At 46.0% G+C, this 24,923-nt stretch overlaps 1 protein-coding gene across 1 annotated transcript; it reads left to right on the top strand.

Moving 5' to 3' along the window:
- The first annotated feature begins 19,907 nt into the window (after positions 1–19,907).
- Positions 19,908–23,104, top strand: LOC135697353 (uncharacterized). Its single transcript, XM_065216967.1, has 3 exons — positions 19,908–20,274; positions 20,331–22,181; positions 22,680–23,104. The coding sequence occupies exons 1-3, from the start codon at positions 19,908–19,910 to the stop codon at positions 23,102–23,104; spliced, it is 2,643 nt and encodes an 880-aa protein (XP_065073039.1).
- The last annotated feature ends 1,819 nt before the right edge of the window (positions 23,105–24,923 follow it).

Here is a 24,923-nt window from a genome sequence, read left to right as displayed (position 1 = left end):
TTACAGAACACATCCAACCGGCTTGTCTTCCGTTGTTTTCCCCGCACCGATCCACGGTTCCGGAGGACCTAATCATGACCGCGTGGGAAACGGACATCATGACGGAGAATATATACCGCGGTGAACTCCGTCGTTACCCCAGTAAACTGGTGAACATCGACAAATGTCAGAAGGACTACGAAAGAATTGAATTCATTTTGGATCCGCCAATCCAGTCGGATCGAATATGTTCACTTCCATTGGGGCCGGAGTTCAACTGTGACCTGATTCATGGAGCTTCAATTGGAGCTTACGTGGATATGGACGGCGAGCGATTTGTTCTATTCGGTCAGTGGCAGTTTGCTCCACTAAATTGTACCTTTCGGAGTGACATTGCTGCTTTAACCATGAGCATGGGTTACTATTTGCAATGGATTTTGGAGAATATTAAACCTTAGCTGTAATGTTAATGTTATGGTTGAAATGCACGCACTTGGTTTTGTTTGTCGAATCTCGGTAGTTTTAGTTCGGCAACAAGTTCTAAAGGGATCTCAACAAAAGTTTCGGATATGATTTCGTTGAATGCAAACAAGCAAAAAACATATTATCCAGCTGCTTGGAAGTGCCAGATGACTTAGATTTGACAAACAGAGCTAGGAGTGTAGATCCGAAAATTTCGAAGGTGCAACTGAATAAAAAGAAGGCGTTTGACTTTTTTAAGTAAGCCATGCTAAAAAATAAACCAAATTTAAAATATCCATGTATGTCTACCTTTAGCTCACACACACATGTTTCATAAGTTGAAGCTTTTCAGGATGTGCATTTGTTATCGAAGTAGCAACCGGTTATTCTGGTTGCTCAGACCACCCTGCCTACTGTGTTACCTGACTTATAGCGAATATACGTTGTATACGAGAACCCCGAACACAACGTATGACTCGTCTAATTTTGCATAGCATTTGCAATGTAAAATTAGACGAACTATACGTTGTATTCGGGGTACTCGTATACAACGTATATTCGTCATAAGCCAGGTAGCACAGAAGCAACGTGTTTTGCATAGCAACGAATTTGTTTGAGGACTAATTTTTCATCATTCCTAACGTGTAAACCGTACGAACAAGACGTGTTTCAATAAAGCTCTAATTTAGTTTAGCACAAGTAGTTCTCCCGTTTTTTTTTTACGAGTCCCGTTCCGGTAACCGAATCCCAATAGGTTATGGGCACCACACAGAAGGAGTTGGCGCAAGGAATTCCGCAGTTCCGCTGGAATGCAAGCGAGTTCCAAAATTGGAGTTACCGGGTGAAGCTGTACCTCGAAGCTGCTGGCGTATCGGAAGTGCTCACCGGGATAACCCCGGCAGTAGCAGCTGAGCAAGCGAAGTTCGTCGAATTGGACCGGAAAGGAAAAGCGATACTGGTGAGTTGCATTTCGGACAATTGCCTGGAAGACGTGCACGAAAAAACGACCACCAAGTATTGGAATGGCCATAGATCGTGGGAATAAAACACTTGTGTATCCTACGATGTACAAAACTATAAGAGAGTGAATGTTCTTTATTACCGAGCTTATATAGAGGTTACTATGGTAACATGGAACAAATTCAAAATTATCATGGCATGCTGCGTTTACTGGTTGTCGTCATCTCCCACACTCCTCTTCGACGGAAGTACACCAGCAGCTTCACGGAAACCCTTGAGTTTAACGGATTGCAACGGCTTCGTCATCATATCCGCAACCATCGCATCAGTCGGACAGTAACGAATATCGATCTCTCCATTCTGTTGCAGCTCTCGAACGAAATGGAATTTCGTCTCGATGTGTTTCGAACGGCGGCCAATGGTTGATGAATTTGATTGTTTGATCACCCCTTGGTTATCCTCGAACACAACCACTGACGATGACAGCTTCACGTCGAAGTCGTTAAGAATTCTCCGGACCCAACGAAACTCTTGACAACACTCGGCTAGCGCAACGTACTCTGCTTCGGTGCTGCTGAGCGTGACGTAAGTTTGCTTTTTGGAACTCCACCTTACAGATCCACCAGCAAAACGGAACAAGAAACCAGACGTTGATATCCGGTCACTCAAGTCACCGGCCCAATAAGCGTCGACGAAGATTTTTAGCGATGAACCATCCACGCCCAAAACCAGCTCGTCATTTAACGTTTGCTTGAGGTATCGCAATACCCGCTTCGCTTCCAGCCAGTCAGCTTGAATCGGACAACTGGTCCTTCTTCCCAGTATCGATACAGCAGCCGAAATATCTGGACGCGTATTAACAGCCACGTACAATAAACCGCCAATTAAGCTTGCATATTGGTGATTATTTGGCAATTTATCCGCTTCATCCTCCTCCTTAGATTGTGTGTGGCCGGGGCTAAGTGGAAACTTAGAAGGTTTAGCATCAGTCATTCCGAAACGTTCCAGCAGTTTTCGGATGTATGTTGATTGATTCAGGCTCACTCCTCCAGCTGATCGATTCACCTCGATGCCAAGAAAGTGCCTGATATCACCCAGCGACGTCACTTCGAAATGCCGGTTCAGCTCTCGAATTATCTGCTCATACTCTTCTTCTTCTTCACAGACAACAACCTGGTCGTCCACGTACACCACCAAGTACGTACACTTCTTTCCATCGCGACGAATGTAGAGGCACGAGTCATTTTTGGACTGCTCGAACCCGATCGTCTTCAAAACAGCGTCGAATGTTTGATTCCAAACGCGGGCAGCCTGCTTGAGTCCGTACAGGCTTTTACGCAGTAGGCAAACCTTGCCATTGCCCTTCTCGTTCGACCCAGATGGCAGACGCATGTACACGGTTTCCTCGAGAATCCCGTGCAGGTACGCTGTTTTCACGTCGGCGTGTTTCACAACCATCTTCCTCTGGCTAGCGACCGACAGCATAACACGAAAGGTAACCTGTTTCACTACAGGAGCGAACACCTCGTCGAAGTCGGTTCCGTACTTCTGCGTGAACCCCTGTGCTACCAATCGAGCTTTGTAGCGCACAACGTCACCTTTTTCGTCCTGCTTGCGCTTGAAAATCCATTTAGAACCGATTAGTTTTCGGTCTCGAGGGAGGTCCGTCAGCTCCCATGTGCGGTTTGCACGGAGCGATTGCAGCTCCTCCTCAATAGCTGCCTTCCACAGCGCGCTTTCGGGACTGTTGATAGCTTCTTCGAACGTTCTAGGGTCAGGTGGAAGATTTTTCATCAGACTACTCGTTTCCCGGTACCGTAGAGGTGGTACTCCTTTCGTGGTGCGTTCCGATCTGCGTGCCGGAGTAACTGGCTCATATAAAGTTTCACCCAATGATTCTTCACCGGATTCGTATTCCGAGTTCGTATCGGAAACGTCATCCTGTTCGTCATCGTCTTGCTCGAGTTCCGGTTGGATATCATGCTGAAGCGGTGACTCGATCTCGATAACATCGATTGGCTTGTTCGAGTGCTTGTGTGCTTTATCTCCCTCCAGAAAACGTGCGTCTCTGCTATACACCACCTTGTCATTCGTGGTATCGATGAAACGATATGCCTTGTGGTGATCAGAGTATCCCACCAACGTCATCTTCACAGCTTTCGGCTCCAGTTTGGATCTTTTCTGCGACGGAATGTGTACGTAAGCTTGGCTGCCGAATACTCGCAGATGGTTGAGATTCGGTTTCTTGCCATACCACGCCTCGTGCGGTGTCTGGTCGGTTGATCTGGTTGGCAGCAGGTTTTGCAGGTAAGCAGCGGTGGTGACCGCCTCAGCCCAGAAACGGTATCCCATGTCTCCGTCCAGTAGCATACAGCGTCCCATTTCCACCAAGCTTCTATTTTTCCGCTCTGCAACGCCATTTTGCTGTGGCGTGTAGGCGGTCGTGAACTGGGGTGAAATTTCTTTCGAAAAATAGAATCGTCCGAGGTGTTTGGATGTATACTCCCCTCCTTGGTCGGACCTGATTGCGGTTGGATACCTGCCGAAACGTGTATGTACCATTTCTACGTAAGCTTGGATTTTTTCGGCGGCTTCGAACTTGTGCTTCAAGATGAAAATCATAGTGAATCGACTATCATCACCATGAAATAACGAGCTCCTCCTGGCGTTACGGTGTTCATCGGGCCACAGATGTCGGTGTGAATCAAGTCAAGCACCTTCGTTGACTGCGGACCAGATTGTTTCGGAAACAGTAACCTTGCCATTTTCCCTTCCAAGCAGCATTCGCACGTTACGCTGATGCCACAATCGCGTATGCAAACGCCGGTCGCAAGCCCCTCGCGTACCAGCCGTTGTATCGCTTCAATGTCACGGTGCCCAAACTTGCGGTGCCAGTCATGAAAGCAGTTTTTCGTGTGTTTTATCGCGGCGGTTTTCAGGTCGTGATGGCACACATTTAATTGGTACAGGCCATCACACTTGGCAGCAACAGCTGCTATTCGGTTGTTGTGCTCGATGACGCATTTTCTTGCGTCGAATTTTACCAACGCACCCTTGTCGGTCAATTGTCCCACAGAAACGAGATTTGTATCGAGTTCTGGAACGAGGAGCACATCTGATAAGATTATTTCTTGTTTCTTACCTTCATTGTCTTTGCAGAAAAGATTGCCGGATCCTTTTCCAGCGACGTCGGCCACGCGACCATCGGCGAGCGTGACGGACATTCCCAAGATTGGCTTTAGTTCTTTGAAAAAAGCTTCATCACTACACATGTGACTCGATGATCCAATTCTTCGTCGAACGATTCACAGTAGGCCTTGAATTTGCTGCAAACGCGAATGGTGACACCGCGTCGTTCTCCATGGCAACACGCGCTTTGGGTTTCGGTTGCCTAGCAACATCCTTCTGCTTCGCTTTATTTTTCTTGCTGGTCGAACGGCAATCTTTTTTCATGTGCCCTAGCTTCTGGCACTGGTGACACACGATTATCTTGGAACTAGCGTCGACACGCAATATCGACTCACCTCGACCGGATCTCTCGCTTCGTTTTAGGGCTTCATCCAGCAACTTTCGCTTCACGATGTCCATTGTCAATTCTTCTTCGGGACGACTCTCCAACGCGGTCGTCAGCGTTTCGAATGACGCTGGCAGGCTTCGAAGAATGAGCACAACCGTCAGTGTGGCTCCCAATTCCAGCCCCGCATTGGTCTATCGTTGGAACAAATCCTCCATCTCGTGCAAATGGCGCTCCATGTCTTCACTATCCGAGTAGGTGAGGTTGCAGATCCGTTTCAAAATCGAAACTTTCGATGTCAGGGAGGTTTTCTGGTGATGGTCCCTGAGTGTCTCCCAAAAATGGTTGGCTGTGGTACACTTACGGATCAGCGACTGCTGCGTGATTCCGACGAACAGTGAAATCGTTCCTTGCGTCTTGGCGTCCCCGTTTGTCCATGCCTCGGTACGAGGTGCTGGCGCGTCGGTGGTAACGAATTTCCACAGCTCTTCGCGCATCAGCAGACTTTTCAGCTGGAAACTCCAACTCTCGTAGTTCTCGCTACCGAGCCTCTCGATGCCGAACTTGTCAATTTCGTCGGTGACCGGCAAATCCAATTGCAGCGCGTCCTCGAACAAAGTTAATTTTTGTTTTTTCCCCGGTACTTCACTCGCGACAGTAACCGAAACGAAAAAACCACTTATTTTTCTCTAATTAAACTTCCGAAAGGCCCATAACCTATTGGAATTGCCATAGATCGTGGGAATAAAACACTTGTGTATCCTACGATGTACAAAACTATAAGAGAGTGAATGTTCTTTATTACCGAGCTTATATAGAGGTTACTATGGTAACATGGAACAAATTCAAAATTATCATGGCATGCTGCGTTTACTGGTTGTCGTCATCTCCCACACCAAGGAGATGTGGGAGAGTCTCGAAGCTACGTACGCGAAAAAGTCCGTGGCAAGCCAGACACTGATACGGAAGCAACTGGCACGACTCCGGATGAAGGAAGGAAGTAACATGCGAGGTCATTTGGTCGAGTTCGATAGCCTGGTCAGGAAGCTCAATATGGCCGGTGCAACCCTGGCGGAAGGTGATCTGGTGTCTCAACTTTTTCTGACACTGCCAGATTCATTCGACCCGTTGGTAAAGGCGCTGGAGAACGTGAGCGAGGAAGATTTGACCCTCGATCTGGTGAAGCTGAGGCTACTGGTGGAGGAATCTAAACGGACGGATCGTGAAGAGAACACCGGCGGGGATAATTCGGCTGCATTTTCTGGAAGCAGCCAAAAGCAATTCAACGGAAAGTGTCACAAATGTGGCATTCGTGGGCACATTCATGGCAGACGCTGCAAAATTGACACATGAAATCCCCAACAAAGTGGTGTTCAAGTTGGATTCTGGTTGCAGCGATCACTTGGTAAGTGATAAATCAATATTTTCCTCTATTCAAGCGCTGGTGAATCCCATCGAGATCAAGGTGGCAAAAGAAGGCCAAGCGATGATTACCAAGACAATTGGGACGATTGATGCGACCAGCAACAAAGATGTGCTGTTCCACATGAAAGATGTCCTTCTCGTTCCGGACCTGAGGGAGAATTTGATGTCCATGAAGAAGTTGACAGCAGCCGGTATTGATGTTGTGTTCTCTGGCCACACGACGCTCTTGAAGAGAGATGGAGAACTTTTGGCAACCGGCAAGATGATTGGCAGCTTATACGAAATTGTGCTGACGTTGGAAAAAGCTTGTGCCAATGTCTGTGATGCGGAACCAAGTTGTGGCATAGGCGGTTGGGGCATATTAGCCAGCACGGGAGGACGTTATGATCCGTGAAGGAATGCTGAACGGAATCAAGAAATCGACTCCAGTCGGTTTTTGTGAAGTTTGTGTTCAAGGGAAGCAGTGCCGTGAGCCCTTCAACGGAACGCGTTGTCGTGCTAGTCGGCCCTTGGAACGTATCCATTCCGATGTCTGCGGCCCGATCGATCCTCCGGCCTGGGATGGTTCCAGGTACATCGTTTCGTTCATCGACGACTACAGCCACTTTGCAATGATCTACCTGTTGAAGAAGAAATCTGGCGTGTTCGAGGTGTTCCGTGAGTATGAAGCCACAGTGACGGCGAATACTGCTCTAACGCCCAGAAGCAGTTCTACAAGCAGAAAGGCATCCAGCTGGAAGTAACCGTTGCTTACACGCCGCATCAGAACGGAGTCGCTGAGAGATTCAACAGGACTTAGGAGGAGAAGATTCGTGCTGTGCTGATTGATTCGGGAGTGCCGAAAAATCTTTGGTCCGAGGCAGCGTTGGCGTGCGTGTACCTGTTAAACCGAAGCCCCACAGTCGCCCTGCCTGCTGAAAGATGGTATGGTTCGAAGCCTAATCTGGACAAGCTGCGTGTGTTCGGCTGCAAATGCTTTGCGTGGGTCCCAAGTCAGCAGCGGAAGAAGTTGGATCCAAAGAGCCGTGAGATGAGTATGATCGGTTACGCACCGAATGGCTATCGGCTGTGGGACATGCAAGCGCGCGAAGTGAAAACTGCTCGGGACGTGAAATTTGATGAAGGTTCGTTCCCGTATGCCCAGCTGAAGCCAAGCCAAGATGTCCCGTTGGTGATGAATTTTCCGTTCGAGCAAGAGGGGGAAACTACAGAAAATGAAGCTGTTCCTGACATTCCTGATGATGAAGCTAGAAGTTCCGGTAGCAAGGAGACAGTTGGCTGCTGAACCGAAAACGAGGACCACTTTGAAGATTCTGCAGCAGAGCCAGCAAACGCGCTCCCCTCGCAAATAGAAAGATACGAAATCCATGATGAGTCGGTGTCGAGGCGTAGCGAACGGGAGCGCAGGCTTCCTGGTAAGTTGTTCGATTATTTCGTAAATTATAGAGCAACTTCTGGCGATTTGATATCCTCAGATGTTCCCATGAGCTACAACGACATCATGCGACATGACGATCAGCGTAAATGGCTGGGTGCAGTCCAGGACGAGCTTCAAACGATGGCAGCAAACAATGTGTGGCGCTTCGTCAAGTTCCCGGATAACGTGAAACCCCTTAAGGCCAAGTAGGTGTTCCGAATTAAGGACGATACTGATGGAAATGCAGTACGATACAAGGCGCGACTGGTGGCTAAAGGGTTTCTTCAAAAAGCTGGGCTGGACTACGAGGAAACATTTGCTACAGTGGCGAAGCTTGCTACAATACGAACGGGGTTTGCAGCAGGGCTTCTTGTTCCACAATATGGACGTGAAGACAGCGTTCTTGTACGGCGAACTGAAACAGGACATCTATATGGAGGTCCCAGATGGCGTTGAGGCACCACCGAACACCGTATGCAGGCTGCTGAAGTCACTTTACGGCTTAAAGCAGTCTCCGAGATGCTGGAACGAGAAACTCAATGAAAAGTTGCTAAATTTGGATTTCAAACGTTCCCGACACGATTATTGTCTGTATACGCGAATACAGGACGGGGACGAGATATATTTAGCCTGCTCATATGCGGAAGGAATCTGAAGAAGCAATTGACGGCAACATTTGCATTGTCTGACTGTGGAGCAGTTGCGCACTTCCTTGGTATACGTGTGGAAATGGCGGATTGCAATCCAGTGAAGTGTCCAATAGAAAAAGGAACCCAGCTGACGAGAAAAGGAGAACTAACAAGCCAGCCCTACGGGGAACTTCTCGGATCGTTAATGTACTTGATGCTGTGTACTAGACCGGATATCTGCTATCCAGTAGGGTTCCTAGGACGATTCCAGCAGAAGCCAACAGCACCACATTGGCAGAGTTTGAAACGTGTGGTTCGGTACATCAAGGGGACAAAAACCAAATGCTTGGAGTATCTCCGAATCGAATCTGCAGAACCGTTGGTGGGCTACGTAGATGCGGATTGGGCTTCTGACACCGAGGACCGTAAGTCGGTAAGTGGCTTTGCATTCTTCGTGTTCGGCAACTTGATCAGTTGGTCAAGCAAGAAGCAAAACACGGTTGCAACATCGTCAAGCGAAGCTGAATACATCGCCCTGAGCTTGGCGGTATCGGAAGCAGTGTGGCTGTCTGGTATCCTAGAAGACTTGAAGCTGAAGACTCGTGAACCGGTCACAATCTATGAGGACAACCAAGGCTACATTGGGATGGCCAATAACTGTGAATCCAAACGGTCGAAGCATATTGATGTGAAGCATCACTTTATCCGGGACCACATCTCAAACGGAAGCGTGAAGGTGGAATACGTGAGGACGGACGATCAACTGGCGGACCTCTTCACCAAACCGATGGAAGCCGGTCGCCTAGACAAACTTGGAAAACGTCTCGGAATAGCGGATTGAGAGGGGGTGTTATCGAAGTAGCAATCGGCTATTCTGGTTGCTCAGATCACCCTGCCTAGCAACGTGTTTTCCATAGCAACGAATTTGTTTGAGGACTAATTTGTGTAAACCGTACGAACAAGACGTGTTTCAATAAAGCTCTAATTTAGTTTAGCACAAGTAGTTCTCCCGTTTTTTTCTTTCGAGTCCCGTTCCGGTAACCGAATCCCAATAGCATTAGACTGATGCTAAATTTGATATGATCGCCTTACATCACTATTTTGGGGATTTCCATACAAGCAGGCGGACAAAAATATTTCGGTTATTTTTTCACAATTTCTGCAATTATTATTGCTTGGTATGATCAATATATATTGTTCTTAAAAATTTCAACATTTCATGACCAACTTTTGAAAAGGGCTTCACTTTTGATTGTTTTAAATTTATGACATAAGAACTCTTTATTTTCAGCCTTAGACATTTAACTGCAATAATTTGCACAAACACAACAATGACAAAAAATCTTCAAGCAATGTTTCCCTCCAAAACATTTACACAAGAACGCATCTTAAAGTAGCCTCAGTTGCGCCAAGCTCTCAGCCCCTAAAGGCGATAGTTTTCACAGGGAACTGGCACATTATCGTTACTGGGTTGCAGGAACGCCTGAGGAGACTGGTAGAAATCGAACCGGTTATCCATATTTGCACAGATTATACTGACCAGTGAAGTACGCCGGATTTCCTTCAACTGCTGCAGCGTAAAAGCACCCGGATTTACCTCCGGAGAGTTGGTAAAGTAGTACCTGTCTCCAAACTTATACCGCGAGTACGCCTTCGTTAGCAGATGACTGAAAGTCGGTCCCACAACGGCACCGTTCGCAGGAGGTTCCAACACACCGCCAGGCCATTCGCGATAATCTTTGTACGGCCGCAGGGCAAAGTCACGACTCCGTTGGATATTTATCGCGGCCAAATGTGAACCGAATTGTTTACGCTCCTTGAACAGGAACCGGTTAAGGCCAAAGGTGACAGCGTTATCCATCGGCTCCATGGGCTGTTGGTTGAAAGAGAACAGCATTTCTTCGAAACTGTCCGGTTTCAAAGTCTTGGTCGGATCGTTGAAGATGTCCTTGATGAAGACGTCCTCCGGAGGTGCCTTTTTGTGGAGGAGTTGGACGAACCCTTCAACAGTGGAGTGGCCGTAACGTTCGGCCGCCACTCCAACCTCAGCAAACGTCATCGGTCGAAGATTCGGATTGTAGAAGTTGGTGAACCCTTTAACAGGATCCACCAGTCCGAACTGTTGCACCTTCCGATGACCTAGGTGAATCGGGAGGTACTCATTTTACACCAGGTTCTGAAGCTCAGCAATCACTATCCTCCTCGACTCTTGGTAAATCGTTTCGTCGTCCCAGTGGTTATTGAGTCGACTCAGCTCCTCTGCCACTCGATTGTGTTCCCTCATGAACAGCGTATGAACCAGGGTCAAAGCGAGCAGCTGATTGGTTCGAATATCGCCGGCATCGTAGCAAACTCGAGCCCACGGGACGCAATCCCGGGGATCTCTATCAGTTCGATTCCGGTTGCGAGCTTGCCTTGTCGGAACGAGCGAAGAGTCGATCCGTACACCACCGAACCATCAATGAAGTGAGTTATGAGATCGGATTGTTTTGCGTAGCCCAGTGATTACATTTTTAATATAATCTATAAATAGAAGCAAGATAACCTGCAATTCAAGTATAACATGTGTAAAGGGCCTATCAGCTAAAAGAAGAGGAATGTTTCCTCTACCCGATAACGTTGTTGGTTTGCGTGGGCGACCTTCGGTTGGCACGAGAGGATTATACAAGGGATTGTTTACGAAAAGCTGATGCCACACCACCACAACATCACTAGGCACCTAGACTTCCTAGTTTGTTCCGGACTTTTTACTCTTTGGCCTTTATTACCGATGTCACTTGAGGGGGTTAGAAGGAATGGGGTGTAAGTGACTTTGATCGGTTCTCTTCATCGATTGTCTCTTTTAATAGTCACAGCTTAACAGATTTTGCGCTATTTCTGCCACATATGTAGTTCGATAACGGAGGTTCTCATCTAGCATCCAGAATGGCACACGAATCAAGGAATGTGTTTGCAGCTGAATTATTAACGAAAGAGAAAGTCGATCAAAATCACTTACACCCCTTTCCTTCTAACCCCCGCACTTCACATAATGAAGTAAAGTGACAACGAATCATCCTCGATTAAATGATACTTCATTTGCATGGTGAATCAGTCAACCCATAATGAAGGCCTTCTTCTTGATTAATTCGTCTTCTTCGGTTAGTGCAGATGTGGTTGATTTGTATTTCACGAAACGAAGAGAACCCCCAATCACCATATCATTATTTCCACAAAACTGTAAACATTTCACGTTTTCTATCATTTATCCGTGACCATGCCTTCGCATAGACCTTTTTTTATCAGAGGCGATCTTCGCATTGAAATCCGCAGGGTAGATCTTGATGTCACCCTATGGAACCTTATGCTCAACGGAATTCAGCGCATCAACATCCTTATTCCCATTTACGACGTATTTGTAGAAATTCTCGGAAATTCTTAGAGCTTCTGGAAAAATCGTAGAACCTCTCCGAAATCTTGTAGACCGGCTAAGAAGGCTCATAGAGATTCTGGGAAATTCGTACAACTGATCAAATAGTTGGTAGATCTTTAGAAAAAGTTCGTAGTTCTGAGAAATTCGTAGAACTTCTGGGAAAATCTTAAAATTTGTGGGAATTCTATACGGGAGTACACTTTGTGAAAACCGAAAATGGAACATGAAACAAAATTGGGCAAGATTTTGAACGTTAATAAATCAGCTGCCCCTGGTCCAATTTCAATAATTTTATCACCAATCGATCAGAAATATGGCTACGCATCGATAGCAATGCTTCCGAGTGTTAATTTTCAACAAAAAAAAACTATTGAAAAATTGGTAAATGTCCAGCATTGTCCAAAAGCGTCGAATTAACTAACAAATCCACAAATTACGTACATGCATATGCTGCTTCCCCAACACAGTCATCAGCGAATCATTCCTAGACGAAACATGTCTATGTAGCATTACGACGAGGTTCGGTAGTTCAGTGGGATAGTTTACCCATCTGGGATACAGTTAGTTTATGGTATTTGTTAATTAGGGTACCGTTTCCGCTTACTGAGCAGAAGGTAGGGAGTTCAATCCCAGGCCTGTCCTCTTCCTTGCAATTTTTCACTTTGCCTTATTCTATCCCCACTAGATTTAAATAAAAACAAATTCTGCTTTAATCGATCGCATCACTTATGACAGTGAATCCTGATCTAAAAATAACCTACCTCACTAACACAACTATCCTTCCCGAGACAGCCGTGTAGTTCTCTGTGCAAGTGGATTAGTTCTGATCATTCACGGAGGAGCAACTACGAAGTGCACGGTCAGACAACGTTAATACGTGACACGCTTGGCGTGGATGGCGAACAGACCGACCAGATAGGCCTCGGTGGATTCCTGTAGGGCCATTAACGGCCGAGCTCTGAAAGCGCAGATCGGTCTTGAAGTCCTGGGCGATTTCACGGGCCAGACGCTGGAAAGGCAACTTGCAGTCAGCAGCTCGGTCGATTTCTGGTAACGACGATGTGGATACGTTGAATGCAATCTGTTGAATAAATTTTTTTTCTCTGACTTCCATTTTCTTTTATAACATGCTTTTGCTAAGTTCAACCAATCATAAACGATAAAAGAACAAGAACACAACAAAAAGACCTCGAGTGTGTGTGTGTGTGTGTGTGTATGTGTGTGTGTATTCCTTCTAACCCCCACTGGCCGGCAGTGTTATTATGGAAGAACTCTCTCTACAATGTCGCATTTATGGTCATTGTAGACAGCTTTAGTCCGGGAGTTAGAAGGTGATAGCTCTATTGCAGATCCAGCAACCCATTTCAGAATGTCTGGAGAGTCACGCCCATTCCGAGGTTACTTTCACTCACAATAAGCCCCGCATGTATGCATCACCGTTATCAAATGGATATTGGTGATACATACACTCTTCCAGGTTCGAAAATATTCTTTTCAACCCTGGCATGTATTTAGTGTAATTCTGATATTTTTTTTTTTTTTTTTTATAAATTGAAAGCTCTCACCATATTCTGCTCTTCCGCCGTCGTTATTTGCTTCTTTTGGAATCCCTTGGACTTTTTCTCTAACGCTTCGGATTTCATTCCGTGCTTCACCGGCAATTTCCTTCCGTAGACCGTCCTTGGTTGGTTGGTTCTAATATGATTCCGCCTTTTTTGGTCGGTTTGATGTCCACCATATGTTATTGAATTGCCATGGTGATCTGGGACGAGGCTCACGTCCAAAGTCACTGGTCCATCGAGCGCTCCGTTTGCGAAAGGAGAATGAATGAAATACGAAAGGGATCAGTTTCAAGAAGTGACAGTTTCATCAGATTCCCCAATTAACCATACTCAAGCAAAGTAAGAATATACAAGCTATATTGCGACTATATGGTTACTTGGGTACTCATATGGCCGTCAGAATGGTTCATCGGTTGCGAAGTGAAGTATTTCTGCAAGTGATGCGTAATATTTCTCAATGTTTTGAATTTATCCTAACGTTACCTCAATGTTATTTCACAGACAAGCATACACAACACATTGAAAATTTATAATTGTAAACCCTACCGCCATCTGTTGTATATACTTTAATGGGCAATACACTCAACAGATGGTTGTAGTGTGTAAACGTCAAACGCTAGGGAATTGATTATGTGCACCACAAATGGCAGTACTACCAACTAAAAAACATTTAAATTGACCGTTAAAAACGATTTTTATGAACGTTTTAAGAGTGTTATGTCTGCTTTTCTGTGATCATACCTTCACTATCGCAACTTCGGGTAATCTGCGGAAGTACTTGCATTTTTCTCAGGCACTTTTGAGCTAACTGCAATCACTCTCTCATACTCGAAATGTGCCACGACCAAATTAGCACACAACGACGCCCTATACGCTCTCTGACCGAAGCGCAGGGAAGAAGAATTTAACCCTCGAGTAGGTATAAAAAAGCCGAAAATTGGAATTTCTTGTCACATTCGTTTCAACCTTACCCGAAGAAACATCAACAGCATAAACAATGACTGGACGTGGCAAGTGAGGCAGAGGAGGAGCCAGTTGTGTTGTATGATAACTTACAGGGTATTACCAAGTCCACCGACCGTCGTCTCCCGAGCAAAGTTAGAGATCAAATTGAAATCAGAATTTGCTGTTATGATGTAACTTTGAATACTCCATTTGATCTCATTTTGGTTGACTTAACGGTTAACACAGCAAAAATGAGAGCAAAATTTTACACTGTTGAATCAAACGAAAACTAATTCTGCTTTCAATGAAATCAATTTGATTACTGATTTTGAATTCATAATGTTTGACTTAATATGGGCCTGTCGTAAATGGTTAGCATCCATGCTTCTCACGCTGAAAGATTTGAGCTCAAATGTCACCTCGGGCTAGTCACGAATGACCTAAAATGTGTTAAACAAAACAAATAAACAATATTCGTTAGTTCAACGACAGATGAACTTAAATCAAATTTTAAACAAAAAATTAACAGCAGAACTTCAAGTTAAGTTGCTTTGATTTAAAAAGTCTTGACTGCATAATGAAAGCACAATATGATATCAGACTTCTGTCGCGACAATTGAAATCAAAATTAGTTTTCATTATGATAGGAACTGCAAACTTTAATATCGATATACTTTCATTTTGTTAACCGACTTTGCTCGGGCTGGCTCGTCTATTTACAGCAAATCAACAACTGAAAATGTTGTTCTAATGTTATTTTTATTGTCGTGTTTTAGCTCTTCAATTTTAATATTTCAACCGTTCAAACGACCTAAATTTAGTTTTCAATTTGATCTCAGACTTTGCTCGGGGATTGGGGCACATTTTCTGAATGCTCTCCAGAAGTCTTCTGGGCATACTTTTGACTGGAGTCTTCAAAACTTAGCCTGGAAGTATATCCAAACATAATCTGGACTTGACAAGAGAAACCCGCGGAATTAGCCAGGACACCTTCAAACCAACGTTCAACTCCATCATAATTCAAGTTTAATTATTCCGTTTTCAAAAAGCCCCTCCTCATGCCGCAATAATACTCTTCTCCGACGGAGCCAAGCTCTGCAAGATCCAATCCAAATACCGCACCAAGTTCATCGCCAGTCCGGGAACCGACTCCCGGACGGTGCAGTTCAGCGGTGCAAATTTCCAAAGACCGAACTGAACGAATCGATCCGTTCCGTCAGTATTGATATACGTTCCAACCGGTGCCCCGGCCATCCGTTGACAGTTGTACTGTGGTCCCAGCTGCAGCGGGCACATCCGGTCCTCGGTCAACGACGGAGTGAATCCAGTTTTCTCGTATCTCTTCTGACACTCTTCGAGGTCCATCAACTTCTGGTGATATCGCCGCAGTTCACCCTGGTAAATGTTCTTCGTCATGTAGTCCATCTCCCAGGCGGTAATGATCAGATCCTCGGGGACGTGAGTTCGGGAAGGGGAGTACAGTGGCAGGCAGATGGGGCGGATTTGATCTAGAGAGAAATCGGGAATGATGATTCTTTTCAAAACCACACCAAGATCAGATTTACCGGTATAATCAACGTCGGTTGTTAGTCGAATGATGGACAGATCATTCGTGTACATGGGAACGTCAAACTGCGGATGTTCGATGAAAGCTTCGACTTTGACGTCTAGCACATTACCGGCACACATTCGTTTACCTTGTTCGTCGAAAGTGCAATCAATGTCGGTGGCCTCCGTGTGTTCACCCAAGCGGACGTGATCACTAAAAAAATAAGCCCGGAGATTATTTCTTAAATATAAGCCTCGAATGCCTCAATTGCACTTACATTGGATTATTCTTCTGTTTCTGTTTACATCCGGTGACAGACAGCACGTATCGTGTGTTGAGCAGTGTTCCCAGACAATGTGGAATATTATTCTTTTTCGGCTTGAACTGCACCACTGCCATCCACGGAAACTCGAAGACCCTGGTGGACTGTCCGGCAGTAGAACTACTGCGAACCCTTGCTCGACCACAGTCACTCGGTAGAAGCAGTGCATTTGGATGTAGAGGTAAAGGTTCAATATGCTCCTTCTGACAGCAGACAGCCCGGGGAATGCCACCAATACGACAGATGGAACGATTGATATAGTAGGCATCTTGTTGAGATACAAGTGGGGCTCGGATCATATTGAATATATCCCTACACTGTTGTAGCGGTACGCAGTTTCCTACCGTTCCGAAGGCAGTTTTGCAAGGGATGTTTCCTAAAAAAGGAAAGATGCGTTCATTTGAAGCCATAATAGATCATCGCCCACAGAAACCTTACGTTCTTGATTGAACTTTCCACGGAAGTCGATATCCGTTACACTCCTGATCCAATCATAGTAGGCAGTGACATTGGTGAAAGCCGTATACGATTCTGCCAGACAGAGACTTGAACCTGCCTTGCGGACCTTGGTGAACGAAACAATACCTGCTAAGTACCATGCGTCACCCTGTTGAACCATCAAACCACCACCACTATCGCCATTGCATGGAGCGGATCCTACCGAGATCAAACATTATTCAACTAATCAAACATGCCTCAATAATAACAATTACCGTTAGCATAGCCAGCGCAAAACAGCTCCTTCTGTAGAACATCTTCGAAAATTGTAGGATCGCTCTTCAGACACTCCGACTCGGCTACCACGGGTATCGTCAATTTCTTCAAAGTAGACGAATTTGTGTCGTTTTCGGAAACTCCCCAGCCTACTACCGTCCCTAGACCGGTACTCAATCCAGATTTTTCATTCAAGCAAGCCGGTAAAATATAATTGGAATACACGAACGGTTCCGTCGTCTCCAGCAGCGCAATATCGTGCAGTAATTTGTCCCTCGTGTATCCGTGAGTTTGAATCTTTGCCACCGACCGCACCTGCATGGTGTTTTCCGGGTTATCCAGATTGAAAACACCAGCCCATATCGAAACATCTTTCGCACTTCTCAACAACTGATGACGATTGTCACTCAGAACGCAATGCGCCGCCGTCAAAACATACCTATTATGGATCAACGTTCCACCGCAGGCGTACTTCTCCGTTCCATCCCTTTGTTTCAGTTTCAACGCCACGTGCCATGGCCAATACCCATGTTGAGCACTCTCTCCATGAATGATCAAGAACGTCGTCCTGGCTCGAGGAATTCCGCATTGATAATTTTCTTCAGCCACGACTACAACTGCCACCAAGAAAATACTGGCGATCACCTTGATCGCATCCATTGCCATCCTTTCGGTAGGCGATATTTAGCAGCCCACGATACGTCCGATCTGCCTAATTTCACTACAACAACTGATTTTGGTCGTGGCTGAAGCTCCGATCGTAGCTGATCGCTGATGATCAACACAAAACCGGTTGAACTGGTGAACTGAAATTTCGCAATCTGGTCCTTTTCCGTTGCTGTATTATTGCTAGATTCCAGAACGGTGGTTCGGTCGGTTATCATCTGTCAATGACCACACCAACACACACACTCATAATCGATCTCTTCAGATGGCCATGACCACGAATCATTTGACGTCATCAAGTAAACTAGTTTCATTCGGCAGGGGGAAGTCCCACAACCGGCTATTAGTAATAATATCTTCCCTAGCAGGTGTGAACGACTCGTCTCCAGTGCATTTTTTGACGCCAAACTGTGCTAAATTTATGTCACTGTCGTTCCGGTTTGGACAGCTGCTGTAGCGGTTGCAAAAGGAATAATCTACTCCTCATTAAGATTCTCGAGCAGTGATTTTCGTGCAACCTACATACCTTCGGCTCGTGACGTACATAAGGACGGACGGACGGACGGACGGACGGACGGACGGACGGACGGACGGACGGACGGACGGACGGACGGACGGACGGACGGACGGACGGACGGACGGACGGACGGACGGACGGACGGGGGTTGTTGGTTCCATGGAAAATTTACCGATCTGCTGATGGAAACTGACAAAAATCCCAACATTCTCCGCGCCACCGGTGGTGTCGTGGACGCAATCCGGTTGTTTTCTTCTTCAAGCACGCCATTCATTCCCGCGTGAGAGTGTTGATTCACAAGGCACCCACCTTACAAACAAGAGGGTCGTCTACTGGATGCAAAGTACGAATTTTGTTTTTATTTTTCGTTTTGCGAACTTGTGATGTTTGTGTTGATGTTTACATAACTTATGGGGTTGCTTTTTGATAATTCAATTACGTATTGGCATTATGCAAGAGTACAATGACTGCTTTTCGTTCTTTGAAATGAAAATCCACCTAACACATTCATGGCGGAAACCAAAATTTCCAACCAAAAGTGGTTATTCGTGAACTGAAACATCTGAGAAAAATAATAACGGTTAGCTTTTGAAAGCTTATTGAAAGATAAAAGTCTGAGGAACCGATAAAATCACAATGTCCACTTCGTTACGAGATAATGTGGTACAAATGTCTGTGCCATTCATATAGTTCAAACCAACATATTGCTCAAGGCCTTATCTCAAGGGGTATCAACTCTGCACATCTTAAACTGTGCCAAGCGTTGTGCCGAACGTGCCGAAATGCCACAATCAAGGTGTCAGTCTCAGTATACCATGAGTTTGGCAACCCTGCAGTTATGACTTTTGAGATTGTTTGTTTACAACTTCAAGATCTCATGAATGGTTCATAATTGTTATGGTATATGAGTGTCCTGTTGAAAGTAAAACGAGCATAAAATAACACGCGTGTGGTGGGTTAATTCATTCCGCTTGGTTCAATGATGCCAAACGAGTGTGTCATGAAGGAACTGAGAAACACGATCACAGTAGTAAATATAGTTTGATTACAGCAAGGATTACGAGTTCAAGCACCACCACATCCTCACAAACATCGATTCTTATCTTTGAGTTCATCTCGGAAAAAGCAGGATGGGAGGAAATATCATAAGACTTATATCTAGATTTTTGGGCTATCAGTACGGTCTACATAACTGATCTTAAGCAGTCTACTCATAATAAGTGTAGAAAAAGGGGGGGGGGGGGGGTGTTAGATTCTGTGACATGCAATGAATTAGATATAGGAAAAACGTGACAAGGTGGTGACGGAGGACAGTGGTTGGTGTTTGAAAAAAAAACTTCTGTGTTGCCTTTACCTGCTTCAGAATGTTCCGCTTTTAACTCTCGAAACAAACAGCCATTGCATGTGTTTATGGTTTTGGAATTGAGTTCATCCCTGACTGATTTTTCTGCAATACAATTACTGTGAGAGAGAGAGAGAGATTTCAAGAACAGGAACTTTGCCTGTCTACCCGTTATCGTTTGTTTTTTGATTGCTACTACGTCTTTTTATTCTAATAAAAGTGAATTTGAGAGCAGACATTTTTGTTCTACAAATTTTATTTATTTTCGGTTCGGAAATTCGGAAAAGTCCCGGTTTCGCGTGGTAGAACTTCGCGTCAGTTCTCGGTAGTCGTGCCTTGTCCACTTCCGCATCATTTCGAACGATTAACATTTGGTCCTTCGCGATCCGGATCGGCGTGAATCAGCGACAATGGAGGAGCTGATCAGGAAAAGAAACGTGGCCTTCGAGAGGCTGAAGAGAGTACATGCGAGTGCAAGGCACCTGGCAGAACATGAAACACAGGTGTTCGAAGTTCACGAAGCTGCAAGTGAAGGAAGGTCCATCAAGTGCTGGCAGTGACTCTACAGTGGTAGATCCTAATAACGAGCTGAAGGAGGCAGTCCGTGTACTGCACGAAACGCAACGAACCCTCCTTTCCAGCCAAGCGACAAGTACAACGAATATGGAAGAGTTGGCTGTCCAGCTTCGTCAGCAGCACTTGGAGCCAATCGACACGCAGTTGCCGTCGTACAATTTGCCCGTGTTCAGACGTGACAGGAAGCAGTGGGCTTCTTTTAAAGATCTTTTCGTCAACGGCGTCGATAATAAAAACCTAACTAGTGCTCTAAAGCTACAATTACTGATGTCCCATCTGGAAGGTGACGCCAGAAGCCTAGTTAGCAGTTACTCTATCACCGACGCAAACTATAAACAGGTGTTGAGCACTTCGACAAACCAAAGTTCACAGTTGCCGCTCTGGTTCAGGAGTTCTGCGACCAACCGGCAATAAGGCATCTGAATCTTGCAAGCTTACAAAAGTTAGTGTCTACGTCCGACGAGGTAATTCGTCAACTCTGTGCCCTGGGGCCAACTTGCGAAACGAGAGATCCTTGGTTGAATCACATCGTACTGAAGAAGCTTGATGATGGTCTTCGGTCTCAGTGGGCACAGCATATTGTGGATAATGACGACCCAACGTTCGTAGATCTTCTCAAGTTTCTTAAAAGGAAGTGTGAAGCGTTGGAGACATGTGCAGTATTCGGTGGAAAACCCTCGAAGTATGGCAGAAAGGAACCTCATAGAGATGACCGCAAGCAACTCACCGCAAAAAAGGAAATCAAGGCATTCAATGCAGTTCAACAGCAGTCGTATCCGGTTTGGGAGGAAAGCCACAGGATTTATGAGTGCACCGTCTTCAAGGAATCTTCTGTCAACAAAAGGCGCGAACGAGTGCAGCAAGCGAAACTATGTTTCAATTGTCTGAGACCAAACCATTGCGCCAAATCCTGTCCGTCGAAGTCGGTATGCCGCACACCACACTGTCAACAACGTCACCATACGATGCTGTGCAAGGCAGACAAAAATGAGCTAACATCGACCCCGCCGTCAGAAAAGCAAGTTTCGTCTTCGCCTTCACCACAGCAACCGCAAAGTTCTGCAGCAGTCGACATCAAGCCAGCGGTGTCCTGCACGACTAACGTCAAAAACAGCTGTTCTTCGGTTGTCATCGGCCTACTACCAACGGCATTAGTACGAGTGAAGCGAATTGATGGTCAGTGCCAGGAAGTACGAGTGAAGATTGATAGCGGTTCACAAGCATCACTTATCACGGAGAATTGCGTGACCAATCTCGGATTGCAGCGAAGCAACGCTAATCTGATTGTCACTGGAATCGCAAGCTGCTCATCGGAAACCACCAGAGGAGTTGTCTACCTGGAAATTTCTTCTCGCTTTTGCTACAATTCGGTGGTCAACGTCAAGGCTTATGTGCTGTCCAAGTTCCCGCGGATCGTACCAAATCAGCGATTGGATCCTGAACGGCTAAAATGTTTGGAAACATTGCAGCTAGCGGACCCACATTTTGACAAGCCCGGCAGAATCGATATTATTCTCGGAGCTGATGTTTTCTTGGCTATTTTGGAAGATGGCAAGGTAAAAGATGGATCGGGACTTCCAGTGGCGATCAACTCAACTTTTGGGTGGATTGTTGCCGGTCAAGTTTTCGACGCCAGCGAGGTGAATTGCAACACGGCCATCATCAGTCTCAGCATGGACATGGACATCGACAAGGTTCTCCGGAAATTTTGGGAAGTTGAAGAGGTCAACAGACCGAAACCTTTGACACAGGAGGAGCAGCAAGCAGTGGATTTCTTTAATACTACGCATCGACGTGATGAAACTGGTAGATTTACAGTGCGTTTACCGTTCGACGAAAGCAAACCCGCATTAGGTGAATCGATGCCAGCAGCAATCCAGCGGTTGAAGGCGATGGAAAGGAGATTCGTTCGAGATCCAGGCTTCAAACTGATGTACGGTGAGTTCATGACCGAGTACCTTAATCTTGGTCCCATGGAGAGGATTCCAGACGACGAGGTTAACGTTGCGCCGGAGAAAAGTTTCTACCTTCCACATCACGGTGTCACGGTGCGGCAAGACAGTGTAACAACCAAATTGCGAGTCGTGTTTGACGGCTCATGTCAATCGTCATCCGGAATTTCTTTGAACGAGAAACTGTTAACTGGACCGAAGGTCACCGAGGACTTGCCTGTCGTCCTCACCCGTTTTCGTAGCTACGCTTTCGCCTTTATTACGGATGCGGAAAAAATGTATCGACAGATATGGATACACAGAGACGATGTTGATTACTTGCGTACTGTATGGAGAGCGGAAGCCGATAAGCCCATTGAACATTACCGGTTGCTGACAGTTACGTACGGGACTTCATGTGCGCCATTTCTGGCTATCGAATCCTTACGACAAGCTGCCCGTGATTCCCGTGCGCAGTTTCCAGTTGCAGCTGATCGAGTGCTGAAAAACTTTTATGTTTATGATTTCCTCTCTGGCGCTGCAACATTGGAAGACGCACTCACGTTGAAGAAAGACATCGTTCGAATTACATCGGAAGCAAGTTTTCATCTTCGGAAGTGGTCAGCAAATGATTCCCGGCTGCTGGACGAGAATGCAAACGCTGCTCAACTCGAGGCTCAATCTTCAGTCCCTGTTAATTTACAATCAGAAACGGATGCAGTAAAAGCACTGGGTATTAATTGGTATCCAGCCACAGACTCTTTCGGATTCCGTTTGAATTTCGACATCGACAAGCCAAACACCAAGTGGCAACTTCTATCAGATTCAGCCCGGTTTTTCGATCCCTTGGGCTGGATCTCACCGATAATTGTGCGTATCAAGATACTGTACCAAACACTGTGGTTGCGGGATGACCCACTTCCAGCTGTTATCAACAAGGAGTGGAACAACATCAAGGCAAGTTTGGCATCAATCGAAGACATTCGCATTCCAAGATGGATCGTAAATCACCACAGAGCGGTGTACAGCTACATGGATTCGCTGACGCGTCTGAAGCAGCTTATGCAGCAGTGGTGTACGCCAGATCTAAAGACGATGATGGCAATGTCAGCATTTCGCTGGTTGCGAGCAAAACCAAGGTTGCTCCTATTCAGCAAGTGTCCCTTCCTCGGCTTGAATTAAACGCTGCCGTTCTTCTTGTGGAGCTCATGAAGCAGATTCTCGTATCACTGGATCACTTGGATGTTACCTTTCACGCGTGGACGGATTCTACCGTTGTGCTTGGATGGCTCACGTCGCATCCCAAGAAATGGAAAACTTTTGTGGCAAATCGGACATCGGCGATATTAGATTTCCTGCCTCGTAGTTCGTGGCATCACATATCATCGAGTGAAAATCCTGCTGATTGCGCATCTAGAGGTTTGCTACCAATGGAGCTGGTTGACCACAATTTGTGGTGGACTGGTCCGTCCCTCCTGTACGAAAACCAAGACATCTGGAAGAAAAGTACAGAAGCGGTACACATTACGGAAGACACAACGGAGCAAAGAAGAGCAATTTCGGCGGTTACGGCTACTGTCAAACCTGCATCGGACTGGAAAGTTGAAGAATATCTCCTGAAACGAAATACATCTTTAAAGGATTCGCAACGAGAGCTAGCGTGGGTGTACAGATTCAAGGTCAGGGAAGGTACGAGGAACTGAGAAGATTACTGGACAACTGAAGCCATTGGAAGTTCATTATGCCAATCTACAGTTGGCCCGTTTTGCTCAGCATCAGGTGTTTGGAAGCGATATCGAACATCTTCGAAAAGGTCAACCACTTCCTTCTAACAGTAAACTCAAATCGCTTTTCCCTTTCATCGATGGAGATGGAACACTGCGTGTGGGAGGAAGATTACAACATTTCGACCAGCCATTTCACATGAAGCATCCTGTTATAGATGTTGCATCTACAGAATCTGCATGCTGGTCCTACTCTGCTTTTCGCGACACTGAAGCAACACTACTGGGTAATCGGCTGCCAATCAGTGGTGCGGTCTGTGGTAAATAGCTGCGTACGCTGTGCTCGGTAGAAAGCTAAAACAGCAAACTAATTGATGGGGAGCTTACCTGCGGTGCGAACTGTTACCAGTCGAACATTTGAAAACGTTGGCGTGGACTATGCTGGGCCTGTCACAATAAAGGCCAGCCTACTGCGATCTGTGAAAACCGTTAAATGCTACATAGCAGTTTTTGTGTGCCTTGCAACAAAAACTGTGCACTTGGAGGCGGCTACCGATCTATCATCAAAAACTTTCATATCAGCTTTGAAACGTTTTTGCGCTCGTCGTGGTTTGCCCAGTCAATTGTGGTCTGATAATGGGACAAATTTGGTTGGTGCCGATCGCCAGCTAAAGGAGCTTTTGGCGTCAGCTACATTCAACACCGAAGTAGACCAATACGTGAGCAGTTTGGGAGTACAGTGGAATTTCATCACACCGTCAGCCCCCCCACATGGGCGGTATTTGGGAATGAGCAGTAAAAAGCATGAAAAAACACTTGCGCGTTGTGCTGGGAACCAACGTTTTGAGTTTCGAAGAGTTGACCACTGTCTAAACCCAGATTGAAGCATGCTTGAACTCACGACCTTTGTGTGCGCTTTCAAACTCAGTTGATTCCTGCGAGGCTTTGACATCCGGACATTTTATCATCGGCCAACCATTGAACCTTGTTCCTGAACCGGACTTATCATCTGTACCAATGAATCGCCTCGACAGATATCGCCAATTACGAAAGATTACCGAAGAGTTTTGGAAACGTTTTCGGACTGAATACGTCTCAACACTTCAACCCCGGACGAAATGGCAGAAAATCCAGGACAACCTGCAGATTGGGGACCTTGTTCTGGTGAAGAACGAGAACACGCCACCTGCATATTGTAAACTTGCTCGGGTGGTTGCTACTCATCCGGATCGTAGCGGCATCGTTCGTAACGTAAGCCTGAAGAGAGGTGAAACTAT

This window comes from Ochlerotatus camptorhynchus, unplaced genomic scaffold (genome assembly GCF_037179485.1).
Source record: "Ochlerotatus camptorhynchus isolate MF236.1 unplaced genomic scaffold, CSIRO-AGI_Acam_v1.1 ptg000070l, whole genome shotgun sequence".
NCBI lineage: Eukaryota > Metazoa > Arthropoda > Insecta > Diptera > Culicidae > Ochlerotatus > Ochlerotatus camptorhynchus.
This window is presented reverse-complemented; position numbering and strand designations above follow the sequence as displayed.

Excerpts from the sequence above, each read along its gene's own strand:
- LOC135697353 (XM_065216967.1), top strand. The coding sequence starts at position 19,908 with ATGAAACACAGGTGTTCGAAGTTCACGAAGCTGCAAGTGAAGGAAGGT. Across the intron at positions 20,275-20,330 it reads ACTGATGTCCCATCTGGAAG|GTGTTGAGCACTTCGACAAA; the intron begins GTGACGCCAGAA and ends AACTATAAACAG. Across the intron at positions 22,182-22,679 it reads TGTCGTCCTCACCCGTTTTC|ACTCTTTCGGATTCCGTTTG; the intron begins GTAGCTACGCTT and ends ATCCAGCCACAG.